Source organism: Zonotrichia albicollis, chromosome 7 (assembly GCF_047830755.1).
Source record: "Zonotrichia albicollis isolate bZonAlb1 chromosome 7, bZonAlb1.hap1, whole genome shotgun sequence".
Classification (NCBI taxonomy): Eukaryota; Metazoa; Chordata; class Aves; order Passeriformes; family Passerellidae; genus Zonotrichia; species Zonotrichia albicollis.
The window spans coordinates 14499306-14513028 of NC_133825.1; the positions used below are offsets into that span (position 1 = coordinate 14499306).

At 53.3% G+C, this 13723-nt stretch overlaps 1 protein-coding gene across 3 annotated transcripts in view; it reads right to left on the reverse strand.

The window, feature by feature from the left end:
* Positions 1-975: 975 nt before the first annotated feature.
* The window catches only part of ADAMTS14 (ADAM metallopeptidase with thrombospondin type 1 motif 14), a 32134-nt gene continuing 19386 nt past the window's right edge, over positions 976-13723 (reverse strand). For 2 of the 3 annotated variants that reach the window (XM_074544353.1, XM_074544352.1), the window contains exons 7-22: positions 11542-11647; positions 11293-11436; positions 10597-10729; positions 10362-10475; positions 10043-10191; positions 9220-9395; positions 7892-8025; positions 6881-7004; positions 6691-6771; positions 6357-6520; positions 5773-5938; positions 4946-5078; positions 4608-4815; positions 3291-3417; positions 2759-2869; positions 976-1590 (exon numbers count right to left, since the gene is read on the reverse strand). In XM_074544353.1, coding sequence (XP_074400454.1) covers positions 1268-1590; positions 2759-2869; positions 3291-3417; positions 4608-4815; positions 4946-5078; positions 5773-5938; positions 6357-6520; positions 6691-6771; positions 6881-7004; positions 7892-8025; positions 9220-9395; positions 10043-10191; positions 10362-10475; positions 10597-10729; positions 11293-11436; positions 11542-11647 — 2393 coding nt within the window. In that variant the 3' untranslated portion in view covers positions 976-1267. The remainder of the gene's footprint in view (positions 1591-2758; positions 2870-3290; positions 3418-4607; positions 4816-4945; positions 5079-5772; positions 5939-6356; positions 6521-6690; positions 6772-6880; positions 7005-7891; positions 8026-9219; positions 9396-10042; positions 10192-10361; positions 10476-10596; positions 10730-11292; positions 11437-11541; positions 11648-13723) is intronic. The other variant, XM_074544354.1, reaches the window with a different exon arrangement.

The window sequence follows — 13723 nt, forward strand, 5'->3', positions numbered from 1 at the left end:
TCAGGGTCAGCACCCACACCATGCATGTGCTGCCAAGGACATCCCTCTTTGCAATGCCAAACTGGTCTGGCTGCCCAGCCTTGCCTTCCTGGGGCTCCACCTCCCCATTCCCAAAACTTCCTCCCCCACCTTCCCCTGCCACTGCACCCAGAGGTACCAAAGTACCAAAACCATGGAAGCCCCCTCAGGGACATCATTTGTGGGAGGTTTTTGAGGACTGAAACTTGTCAAGGCAAACCCTGTGCCCAGAGCTGGCCCAACACCCAGCAAGGAGAGGGCAGCCTAAAGCTCCTAAAGTGCTGTGCAAACATTTAGTACTTGGCACAATAATTTGTAATGGCATTAATCACCCCCTCTCCACCTCTTCCCAAGCAATGAGAGATGCAGATGAATCCTTGGCTCCCTCCTCTCCTCGTGGCTGCCCCTAAAATCCACTCCTGACTTCCCAGTCACTCCCATTTCCCCCTGGAAGCTGTTGCTGCCCCAGAGGCACTGGGCCCAAGGTGATCCTGGTGATCCTGGGCATTGGTATCAGCTCAGGGCTGGCCAAGGGCAGTCCTGGCTTAAAAAAATAGTCACCCCCAGGTGACAGGCATTTTTGACACCATTTTTGGTCTTTGACCTGTGGTTCTTATTGCTCACTTTGGAATCTCCTGGACCATCTCCTGCCTCCAGGACAGAAGCAGCTCTATGCTTGGCACGTTCCACCTTCCCCCAGACACGTTTCCCAAACTCTCTACCCCATCAGGGACAGCCCAAAGCAGCAGTTTGGGATTTCCCCTCTCCTTACCTCAGCACCTCCCCTCCAGTTTTCCCCACCAGATTCCCAGGATCCTCCCATTGCTCTCGCCAAGCTCCAGGGCTGAACCACCAAGCCAGGACCCTCCTGTCCAGCACATCCTGTGCTGCTGCTTGGAGCAGGGGGAAGGAAAATGCAACATTAAAGCCATGTCCCTCCCACATCTTTTTAGCACCTTGGGAGGAAGTAGCCTGTGTTCCCATGGCTTTTTTTTTGCTCTTTTCCACCTTTTTTCCCCCACAGCACTGTCAAAAAGCACCATGGCACAGCTGGGAGGGCAAGCAGGACCATGGGAAATGAGTGGTTTTCCCAGGAATTTCTGGATGTGGAGCCAGGTCATTCCCAAACTTGGCAGTGCCACCCATGGAAACCATCGCTGGAAGTTGGGGGAGAGGAAAAAGGTGGAGAGAACGGGAGGGAAGGGGAGAAAGGCTTTGCCAGCCTCACAGGGAGGTGGTTCTGAGCAAGTTACCTGGCCCCCTGGCCCCTTCCCTGCTCCCTGGGGGCTGGCAGCTCCTCTGGGAAAGCACTGCTGGATAGCCCAGGTGCCACAGTGGGGTCCCCAGCAGGCTCCCCCCGAGCTGGGGTGGTGGGGTAGGGGAGGAGAGGCAGAGCAGGGCTGGGAGTGGTGGATCCTGGGGAAATGCTGGTGGCAGGGGTTGAGCCCGTGGTGGAGGAGGCTTTCTTCCCACAGGATTCACAGCAGAGCTTGTTGTATCCAGGGATGGAGCAGTAGCGAGCCAGGACCTCCATCTGGCAGAAGATGGACTTGTCCCCGAGGCAAGGCTCCCCTGGAGAGGGACAGAGCAGCACAAAATAAGGTGGCATTGGGCTCCCAGCCCTGCGCTCCTCCCATAGGATTCCCAAAGGGAAATTGCAATGCAAGATGTTTTCAATTACCATCTGTATGACAGATTATCTTTTGTCAAGTTAGCCTTAATCTCTCTCTTTGAGTGATCACATTCACACCTCCCTCGGGAGGAGACATTGCTGATAACAGACTATTGAATGTCACTGCATGGCTGATAAGAACTATAACATCCCATTGTGAAATGCTCCGCCCAGAGGGAGGAGCCAAGCATTGCTACCCAGATATAATCCAGAGGTTTGTGAGACACCAGCACGGCTTTCTCCACTGGGTCCCCCAGAGGAACAGCAGCTGTCTTTTCCACTGGATCTTCAGAGCAAGAATACATCCTTCTCTACAGACCCTCCTCGCTCCAACAGAACCACACCTGACACTCCAGGAGGGCTGCAGCCACATTTCCAATTGGACTGCCACCAACATCCCACAAGGTGTCAGGTTGGGTTGTGACTCTGTCAGTGTTGTTCTAGTGTACTGCATTGTTTATTTTATAATTTTATTTTTTTCCTTCCCTATTAAAGAACTATTATTTCCTGCTCCTATATTTTTGCCTGAGAGCCCATCAATTTAAAATTTATAGCCACTGGGGGGGGGTGTGGTGTGTTTACATTCTCCATTTCAGGGGAGGCTCCTGCCTTCCTTAGCAGACTCCTGTCTTTCCAAACCAAGACAAGGGTGCTGCCTATCCACATAGGAAGCAGGCAAGAGGGACCTGGAAAATGAAGCCAAAGCACTGAGGGATTCTGTGCATGGAGAAAAAACAGAGAGCAAGGGATGCTGCAAACCAAGATGCACTGAGCCCCAGCTATGAAGGACTCTGAGGAGGAAAAATCAGAAGCCATTTCCCTGCTTAAAAAATTCTGAAGTAAAAAGGAAAGGGCATAAAAGCCAGGAGGCAAAAGGAGTTCAGCAGGGAAACTGCAGGACCTCGCAGGCCACGAGATGGCAATGGAGCACCGCGCTCTGGAGCAGAGGCAGCAGCGGCGGCTGGAGCTCCCCGGGAGCGGCGCTGGGTGCGCTCCCAGCTCTGCCCTGCCTGCACAGCTCCTCGGGAGGGGTATCCTGGGCAGCACCGCCCTCACACGGGCACTTACTGGAGGAGATCTTGCTCACAGGATTTTTGGCTCCCTCCTGGGGAACCCGCTGCCCTTTGGTCGTGCCGTGGTCACCGGCATCAGCACTGGTGGTGATGCCAGAGAGCTTCCCTGCAGAGAGAGCAGCACAATGCCCAGCAGCCACGGGAGGCTGAGGGCACTCAAAACTCCTCGGGAGGGTGTTTGGTTCGTTTTACAGGATCTCCTTAAAAATTAAATCCCTTAGGCACCCAGCATTTAAGCCACTCAAACCCCACCCAAGATAAACTCCAGGGGGCCCATCTCCACCAGCTCATCACAAGTTCAAACTGCCAGAAAATCCAAAACCAGCCAATGCCAAGGCTAAGAGCAGAGAAGGGAAATATTTTGGTTGGCGTTTAACTTTTTTTTACTGCCAGCCACATCAGGGAAGTTCAACCCAACCTCGTACACTGGCATCACCTGAAGCCACAGCAGGCTGGAGGCGTTCATGGGCATTGATCCCCACCAGCACATGTCCCATCCCAGTGCCACCTCTTCCTCCTCCCCTTACCTGGGCAGATGGCCACGTGGCAGCCCTGGATGGCCTCTGGCTTGTCACCCTCACAGCGTGCACTGCTGTCACTGCCCTTGCACACCACCTGCCGCTGCTGGACGCCTTCCCCACAGGTCACCGAGCACTGCGCCCAGACAGACAGACAGACAGACAGGCAGTCAGTGATAGCCTCCACAGCCCTCCAGGATGTGCTGCTGACTGTTCCTCAGGTGGATTTTGCTTTCTGATGTGGGGTTTCCCTCCCTGTCTCCCAAACCCCCACACTCTCTGCACAGGGATGCTTTCCCCTCTCACTTTTCCTTGTACCCTTATCCATGGAAGTTTTCGAAGCCAGGCTTGGAGCAACCTGGCCTGGTAGAAGGTGACCTGACCAAGGGGTTGAAATGAGATGGGCTTTAAGGTCCCTTCCAACCCAAACCATTCCAGCATTCTGTGAAAACATCACTGTCTCTTGTACCCTTATCTCCACCAAGGTCAGGCTGGGTGAGACTCTGAGCAACCTGGTCTGATGGAAACTGTCCCTGTCCATGGCGTGGGGGTTGGACTAGGTGACCTTTACAGCTCCCTTTGAACCAAACCAGTCTAGGGTTCTACTCCATGACCCCTATAAGCACCTGACCTTCACACCCACCTGTTGAAGATTGTAATGCAAGATGTTTTCAATCACCATCTGTATGGCAGATTACCTTTGTCAAGCGGGCAGTTTGCCTTATCTCTCTCTTTGAGTGACCACATTCACACCTCCCTCGGGAGGGGACATTGCTGATAACAGACTATTGAATATCACTGCATGGCTGCTAAGAACTATAACATCCCATTGGCTGATGTGAGCCCAGAGGGAGGAGCCAAGCATTGCTACCCAGATACAATCCAGAGGTTTTTGAGACACCAGCATGGCTTTCTCCACGGGAACAGCAGCTATCACTTCCACAGGATCTTCAGAGGAAGACTGAACCCTTCTACAGGAACCCTACTCCAACAGAACCACACCTGACACTTCAGGAGGACTGCAGCCACATTTCCAATTGGACTGCCACCAACATCCCACAGGGTGTCAGGTTGGGTTGTGACTCTGTCAGTGTTGTTCTAGTGTACTGCATTGTTTATTTTATAATTTATTTTTTTCCTTCCCTATTAAAGAACTGTTATTTCCTGCTCCTATATTTTTGCCCGAGAGCCCATCAATTTAAAATTTATAGCAATTTGGAGGGGCGGGGAGGGTTTACATTCTCCATTTCAGAGGAGACTCCTGCTTTCCTTAGCAGACTCCTGTCTTTCCAAACCCAGACACCACCCTCATACCCTCCTCCTCACCTCGGACCAGGCTCCTGTCCTCCACTGTGTGGGGCAGGGCAGGCGGCCGCAGGGCCGGCGCGTCTCGGGGCGCTGCCCGGGGCAGTTCTTGCTGTGCAGGGTGCGGTTGGTGCCGTCCTGCAGGCGCTGCATGCACTGCACCCCCCGCGCCTGCACCCCCAGCTTCCCGCAGGAGCGGCTGCAGGCGCCCCACTCCTCAGCCACCCACCTGCCAGCAGGGAAAGAAGGACAAGGAGAAGGCATTTCAGGCGATGCTTATGCTGAAAAAGCTCCCAATCCAACCCTGAATTGCCTCAACGAAGAGTGGAAGCACCCTGGGCCACACAGAGAGGACTTACATGGGCTGGGAGCATTCCTGGAGGTTACAGCGCCTCCGGATTGGCTTTGGCTTCTTGCTGTTGTCACAGAAGTTCCTATGCACCATCCGGTTGTCGCTTTTCCGACGGCAGCCGTACTTGGTGTACTGGATGCCTTAAGGGGCAGAGCGTGGGCAGTGAGGGGATGGGTGTGGGAGACCCTCCAGAATCCCCCAGATCTTTCTCCTGCATAATATCCTGCTGGGATATCCTGCATATCTCACATATCCTGCTGGGATATGTGCTCTGAGATGTCACCACTCAGGTGGGACCCAAGGTTTGCTGAGGATGCTCGTGTGGCTGCTGGACCCACCCTCAGGGTCCCAAGGCTGCTGTGGAGTACAGACAGCTCATGGAAAATGTCCCAGCCCGTGGCAGGGGTTTGGACTAGGTGGCCTTTAAAGGTTCCTTCCAACCCAAACTACTCTGATTCCCAGAGCACAAGGTGCCCCCCACAATCTGAGGGTCAGATCCCAGTATGGAAATGAGGCTTTCACCAGAAAACCTCACGCCTACTTCTGTGCAAACTTTAGTAGTGATCATCTTCAAAAATACTGTTTCTTGGCTCTAATCCAGCTAAAACAGCCAAGGAATTTAAAAATCCTAGCAGGTCTATGGATAGACAGACAAAGGTACACACACACAATCATGCAAGCCTCTTTCCGTAAGAAATCCGGCTAAAATGCTCACTCAAACTGCTTTGCAACAATTTCTCCATGCCAGAGATGCCCCAAGGGGCTCACACACCCTCTACCATACCCAAGCACCCCCCAAGCATTCCCTGTAGGCTGCTATGAAGAGGAAGTTACCTCCTCCACACGCCTTGGAGCACTGGGACCAGCTCTTGAGGGCCCACTCGTAGGAATCCATCTCCTCCAGCAGGACATTGTTATTTCCAATCATGGGCAGCAGGTCTTCGTGGATGATGTACCTGTACATGAGGCTGCTCCTCACCTCCTCCTCCTGAGGGATGACCTGCAGGGACAGAGGGAGCAGTCAGAGAGGGGGAAGAATGATGCCATGGGAAAGGGACCACATGGCAAGGCGGCCTCTGCCCAAAACTAGGACACAGGGATGGATGGGAGCACAGACCTGCCATTCCCTGCATGTCCAGGGAACCCAACCTCTAATTCTCCACATACCAGCATAACCAAAATGGGATTTGGAGTCATAAGCAATTGCTGCAGAGCAAAATGCAGCAACATATCCGTGTGCCATTACCTCTCACAGCTCATCACCCCTTGCTTTTCGTTGGCTCATTCCCTGGATTTAATAACATGCCCTCTTCCTCTACCCACATCCTTCCATCACCTGCCACATCACGTCTCAGACCAGCTCCCCTGTCTGTGACAGTGGTCCCCAAGCCCCCAGAGCACCTGCCAGCCAGGCTTACCAAAACACTGATGGCCTCATGCAGGGGACCGCTGGTTTTCAGGCTCTCCTTGCCTTGTTCCACAGTGTATTCCCACTCCAAGCCCATCTCAATGAATACTTGGCTTTTGGCTTCTTGGCCCTTGGCATTCAGGATGAAGTTCCCCGTGGCTTGATTCTTAACAGCTGGAGGAGAAAGGGGATATTTTCAATATCATTCCCTCTGGACTGCCACCAACTCTGGACTTCACTCACTTTGGAGGGTGGGAATGACCTAAACAAGACCCTCTTTAGTGGGAATTATGAGAGAAGGATTGAGAAAGGGTGAAGGGAAAGGTGCACTAGGGCATGCTCACCGATGCTGTGGGATGCTGGCTCTATCTCCTCTATCTGAAGGTGCCTTGCTCCAGCTGGGATCTCAAACATCTTCAAAACACCTGAAAGGGAGGGAAGAAGGATGGAGAGAAGAAAAAGAGCAGGTTTCCTCCAACTGGACACATGAATCCAGCTCGTGAATCCGCTTCCAAGCCCACCCACGCCTCTCACCTGGCTGCTTGGGGGTCTTGGCCAATGTCCCCTTCACCGTCCGGCAGTGGGAATTGTCCCCCCCGCAGACCCCACACTTGTCATCCTGCTTCAGGGAGCCAACCTCCTTGTCACAGCCGACGTGCTGGCACCCGGGGGATGAGAGGACAAGCCTGGGTTACATGCCTGAGGTCCAGCCTGGGATTACAGCCCTGCAGCCCAGCCCAGGGTTACAGCCCTGCGGCCTGTGGAAACCCAGAGCACTGGGAATATTTCCCTGTCTGCTCTGGGGTGCCCTGACACCCAGAGGAGCACTGACTTGGACCCTCATTCATGGAGAAAGTTTCCTACACTCCAGAACAGACTAGAATCCACTAGGGTGTGAAGTAGATTTTAGAGAGTAGTGTAGGTGTATCACTTGGTGAGAAATTGAGGTTTTGGAATTTTTAGTGTGCTGTGGATGGAAGCAAGATGGAGGGCACAGGGTGTCATCCTGGGCTTCTTCCTCATGCTTCTTCTTCCTCCTTCTCCATGGGTATGGGTGGCATTTTGTAATTGGGTGGAAAAGTCCCCATTGCAGCTCTTTGGGATCAGTTACTGGGTTAAAAGGGAAAATAATCCAGGTGTCAGTTCTTAATTGGATAGTTTAGCTTTAAAAGCCCTTGGAACAAGAGATTGTTTGCCATTTTTGCAGTGCTTTTCCAGTGCGCTGAGCCTGGTGTGGACAGTGTGCAAAACTTTAGATAAGATAACAATAAACAAGAACCTGAAGACCAAAAAGGTCCAGTGTGTCTCTCCTGACACAAGACCACTCCAGGAGGGTCCAGCCCTGGGACCCTTGGAGGGCCCAGCCAGAGTCACGGAAATCGGGGAATCAGCAACAGGTACCCAACAGCGGCCCAGGCCATGGCTCTGCCATCCCCCTTTGCTGCACACGGGCTTGGTCCCCAGGGACAAAACCTGTGTCCCCAAGGGGCTGAGCTCTCTCCTGGCCAGGGAAAGGACAGAGACAGCCCCACAGGAGCTCCTCACCAGGCACTCCCCCCGGACACAGACGCTGTAGGGGTCTCGGTAGCTGCAGCGGGTCCCGTCGTGAACCACCTGGTTCATGAACACCACATCTCCCGTGCCCTCAGACTGGCAGATCAGCTCACACTTCTGAGCATCTGTGGCACAGGAAAAGGGAAGGGAGAGAAAAAGAGAGGTGGGAGGAAAAAGGGGGTTGTAGAAATTCATTAGGGCGAGTGAAGGCAGAAACTCATCTCAGCTTGTACCCCTGAGCACAGCCACAATTCCAAAGGCCAGGACATTCACGTGGCTGATCTCCATTTGCAGCTCAGGAGCCTGCACTTCTTCCTGGTACACTCAGGAAATTAAGGAAAGGACAGGACATGCTACATGAGGCTGCAATGCAAGTAGGCAGCTCTGCTCTGGAAACAGGCTGGGAGAGCTGGGAGCGTTCAGCCTGGAGAACAGAAGGCTCCAGAGAGAACTTAGAGCCCCTTCCAGTGCCTGAAGGGGCTCCAAGAAAGCTGGAGAGGGACCTTGGACAAGGTGAAAGGTGTGACACATTAAACCCCATAATGGGGTTTAACCATAGAGTAATAAATCAAGCCCTGGATAAATAACTTGAAAAGATTTTTTTTTTACCCCCATGAAACTTTCCACAAGAAAGAATAAAGTTGTGGGAAGCTTTCTCTACAAGGGGAAGGCAAATTCATTTTGCCTAGGATGAAAATTGGATAAATTCCCAACCAAAGAAGCTGTGGATAGGAGATGGGACAAAGGAATATGAAAAGGCAGGTTTTTGTAAGGGAGACTCCAGTAAGAATTGGAAGGAGTACAAAAGGTTCTCCACAGGAGAATGATGGTCAGAAGCAACTACCTGGAAAATATTTACTTCTGAGCACAAGCACCCTTCAGCTTGTGAAGACTGGGAATGACTTCAAACTGTCAGAAGGCAGGGTTAGGTGGGGTATTGGGAAGAAATTCTGTATTGTGCAGGTGGGAAGGCCCTGGCACAGGTTGCCCAGAGAAGCTGTGGCTGCCCCTGGAAGTGTTCTTCCAACTGTGAGTAACCTGGTCTAGTGGAAGGTGTCCCTGCCGACGGCTGCAGGGTGGGAATGAGAATATCTTTAAGGTCCCTTCCAACCCAAACCACTCTGTGATTCCATGATTTTAAAAAGCTGCCTGCCTGATGTTGGCTTATTGCACAACAGTTTCCAGCTCAGGAGCTTCCCAGAGCCCAACATCTGTGCAGCTGGCACAATCTCCACCCCAGGATGATGGCCACCAGGGCAGAGGAATTCCTCTGGAGGAGTCTGGCTGCTGCTCCTTTGCCAGGACCTGCCACCACTCACCATCATGGTGCTCATAGGGAAGCCAGGAGTGTTTGCTGTTCTGGTGGGTGTAGTAGGAGTTGCGCTTGGAGCACTGCTGGGCACGGAAATCCTGGAAGGGCCCTGGGCACTCCTCAGCATTGCACACCTGGTACTCGTAGGTGGCTCCCGGGCACGGGCGCCCTCCGTATGCTGGGCTGCAAAACAAACCCAGTGGCTGGTAAGAGTGCTGGAGAGGGAATGGTGCTCAACCCCAGCACGGCTCAGTGCCCAAACACATGGCACAGTGTGGCGTTCATGTTCTCTGGAAAAATCCCTTTGCCCAGGATTTTTCTCCTGGGAAGTTGCGAAGCCTCAGAGAAAAAGGAAAACAATAATTATCTCATTGCTTCTCCTGTGTTTTGCTGTTTTGGAATGTGTTTGGAGATTGTTCCAATTGGTGCTGATCAATCCAACTGGTTGATCCAACAGGGGCTTGTTACACTGGTTTCATGTGAATTGTTTTGACTTATTGGCCAATCAGGGTCAAGGTGTGTTGGACTCTGGAGAGAGAGTAATGAGTTTTCATTATTATCTTTTTAGCCTTCTGTAACTATCCTTTCTGTATTTTTTAGTATACTATAGCATTCTTTAATATAATATAGTATCATAATAAATTAGCCTTCTGAGAACATGGAGCCAGATTCATCATTCCTTCCTGCCACAGGGCACCCCACAAATACAATAGCACAGCTCCTGCAGGAACTGATGTCCCCACCCCTGCCAGCAAGGGGAGGAGCCAGGAACCCCTGGGTCGTGGGCAGTTCCAGGCGGGCAAAGGGAGGGAGGCAGAGCCCAGACGTACGGTGGGTTGTCGCAGCTGCGGCTGCGGGACCGCACGCCTCCCCCGCAGGTCCTGGAGCACGAGCCAAACTTGGACCAGGAGCTCCAGCTGCCATCCTGGCTGTAAGGCTGCTCCGACGTCTTCCAGATGCAGTGGCCCTTGAAGCACCACTGGAAGGGAGGACAAGGAATGAGTTCCAGGCCTCTTCCAAAGCACTCCGCATCAGTGGAGAGCCCTCCTGCACCCACAGAACTACAGAAAGGGTACAGCACGGGAGGAAGGTGCCCTTCATGGTGCCCTCAGACACATCCCTCCTACAGGAAGCGGGACCAGCCCCTACCTTGCCAGGAGAGCACTCAGTGCCGTCCAAGGGTGGCCCTTTCTTGGTCTTGCAGAAGTAGGGGTTGTCCGGGTGGCTGCACCACAGCTGCTTGCAGGGGTCGAAGGTGCGGAACTGGGGAGCACAGAGGAGCTGGACTGGGACAGCAGCAGCGAATGCCAGCAGGCTGGAGGCAGCCAGGCTGGCTGGGGACCCCAGGGAGGGGGGACAGTGTGGCCATGCAGCCCCTACTCACTGCCGTGCAGGTCTTGTAGCCCACACCGAAGTCGAAGCGGCACTGCTCGTCCATGGAATAATTAATTCCTGGCAGCTCAGGTAGTGTGGGCCACTGGTGCTCAAAGGGGTCATCCAGGAGGCAGTCGTAGGAGCTGCAGAGTCAGACAGAGGATTTCTTGCAATCACCCCATCCCTCAGCTCCAGGCCACTCTCCAAATTCAGCTATAGAGAATTTGAATTATCATGGAATCACAGAATGGCTTGGGTCGGAATGGTCCTTCAAGGCCGTAGAGTTCCAGCCCCTTGCCATGGGCAGGGACACCTTCTATTAAACCAGGTTGCCCCAAGCCCCAGTGTCCAGCCTGGCCTTGGACACTTCCAGGCATCCAGGGGCAGACACAGCTGCTCTGGGCAGCCTGTGCCAGGGCCTCATCTCCCCCACAGGAAAGAACTTTTTCCCGATATCCCAACTAACCCTACTCTCTGTCAGTGGGAAGCCTTTCCCCCTTCTCCAAAGTCCCTCTCTGGAGCCTTTAGGCACTGCAAGAGGCTCCAAGGCCTCCCCGGAACCTTCCATCCTCCAGGCCGAACACCCTCATCTCTTCTAGCCTGTCTCCAGAGGCCCTCCAGCCCTGGGAGCACCTATGGGTACCAAAAGCCACCAAAAGTGTGGGTCTGAGGGGAGGCCATGTCCCCCCAGCTGGAAGGGGCATACTGGATGTAGCGGTTGAGCTCCTGCTTGCTGCAGCGGGACCAGTGGTAGCGGTGGAAGGCGGCCTGCACCAGCGGCGCCATGATGCTCCCCATGCTGGTCTCGTCGGCGCAGCGGTTGCCCTGCCCGTCGTGCTCCATGCCCAACCTGGAAGGGAAGATCCCAAGGGATTCACAGCTGCAGCAGCAGAAGGAAAGCCCCCTTCTTAAAGGGAGGGGCACCACCCCAGCCAGCTCTGCCCCCAGGACTTACACGTGCCCGGTCTCGTGGGCCACCACAAAGGCCGAGGAGAAGCCGTCCTCGTGGTTGAGGGTGCAGCTGCGGAGAGGGTGGCACATCCCTGTCACCGGAGCGTAGCCTGGGGCAAAGACAGGAGGGAAGGACAGAGGAGGAGAGGAGAGAGAAAACCTTTAAGAGAGGAGGGGAAAAAATGAAAAATTAAGAAAAAAAAAAAGAAACCCACAAATGCATAACCTGGCTTTGCTGCAACAGGAGAGTAAACAGAGAGGAAGGCGCTGGAGGGGAGGGGTCACTGCCCAGGTCACTTGGGTGGCAGCCCAAGGACAGGCTTACCAGTGTGTGCCAAAAGCCAGCAGAGGTTGTTGTGGGGCTTGCTGGCACCACTGTGCCCTTGTGCCAACACACCTGGGAAGGCAGGAGGGCAGGAACAGCAGCAACATCCTGCCAGCAAGGGTGGCCATGGCCTCCCAGCCCAGGAATGGCCTCCCCCACATTCTTCTTCATTTAAAACAAATAAAGAAGGAAAATGAGAGAGGAGAAAAGGCATGAGGCTCTCCCCAGAGCCCTGCCAAAACCACAGCCCTGCTCCCCACGGGGCTCACCCACACATGCACTCACCCCAGCCCCAGGACCCAGCCCTCGATCAAGTGCAGTGCAGTGGGGTAGCTGTGGGCAGAGGAATCTTCCCCTGTCTAGGCAGCAACACATCACCTCCATTTTGGTCACTTTTCCTTCCTTTTTCACCTTATTTCTGCCCAATTCAATTAGCTCAACAAGCACACTCCAGAATTAACTCCCGAAGTTTTTTTTACGTGTGTTGAGGCTGACCCTTTTTGGCATCAAGGGAGTTAGTGAAGGAAGGACTGAAAGGTCAGAGAGGCAAAAGCAGGGCAGGACCATGCTGGATAACTGTGCCCTGGGGGCTGTGATGCTGCAAGGGGAGAGCTCAGTCAACCAGGAGTGGGCACCAGCAGGAGAGGGGTGCTGATGAGCTGAGGGAGATGCACATCCCCTACACCCACCCTGGCCAAACCACGGGGTCCACAGAGCCCCCCAATCCTTGTGGGATACTTGATCCACACCAAGTCACTCCCATAATGGGGTTTAACCATAGAGTAATAAATCAAGCCCTGGATGAATAATTTGAAAAGATTTTTTTTTACCCCCATGAAGCTTTCCACAAGAAAGAATAAAGTCATGAGAAGCTTTCTCTACAAGGGGAAGGCAAATTCATTTTGTCCAAGATGAAAATTGGATAAATTCCCAACCAAAGAAGCTGCAGATGGGAGATGGGACAAAGGAATATGAAAAGGTGGATGCTCACAAAGGCAAGTTTTTGTAAGGGAGACTCCAGTAAGAATTGGAAGGAGAACAAAAGGTTCTCCACAGGAGAATGATGATGAGAAGCAACTACCTGAAAAATATTTAATTCTGAGCACAAGCATCCTTCAGCCCAGGCCAGAAAACCCCTCTGTGCCACCCACTGCAGAGAGACAAGACCTCTACAGCAGCAATTAAAGTTTACAGCCCATCTGTCCACTGCTCTTCTCTTCAAAGGGCATATTTGGGATAATGCAGTGCCATGCTCTGGTCCTTCATTCCACGCATCCCTGAGCTTAACAGAGTGTTGGGGGTCCACAAGGACTTTGTTTTGGGGAAAAGAGGCAAGAGCAAGCATGGTGTTACTATTCCAGCAGCCCAATCAGAGGGAGATTCCCAGTGGATGAGGAGTTGCTTGTGCCATGCAGCACAGCCAGGCAAGGACATGGGGATTCTGCAGAAAGTCCTGGAGATGTGTGACAAGCAGAGAGCCAGATCCACAGGAAAAAGGGGAAGGAGCTGCTGGAAGGAGCACCCCTGGAGCAGGGCTGCTCCATGGATCTCACAACTCCTTCCCACCAAGGGGCAGCCTAGGGAGCCTCCCCCTTCTGCCAAAAAAGGTCCTCTCATTTACCAATGCCTTGGGACACAGTCACTTTGCCAGGAAGGGTCTAGAAAAACGAAACAAAAGCTGGTATTGCACCCGTGTGACTCTGGACAAGGAGACCAGGGCAGGACACCATCTTGGGACAACCCAAAACCTGCTACTTGGTGGCCACAAGACCACTGGCACACTCAGGAGGGTTTCCAGCTGGATATCTCCTGAGGTTCATCTCCTGCTGAGGGGGATCCTTCTCAGGGAGGTCATCCAAGT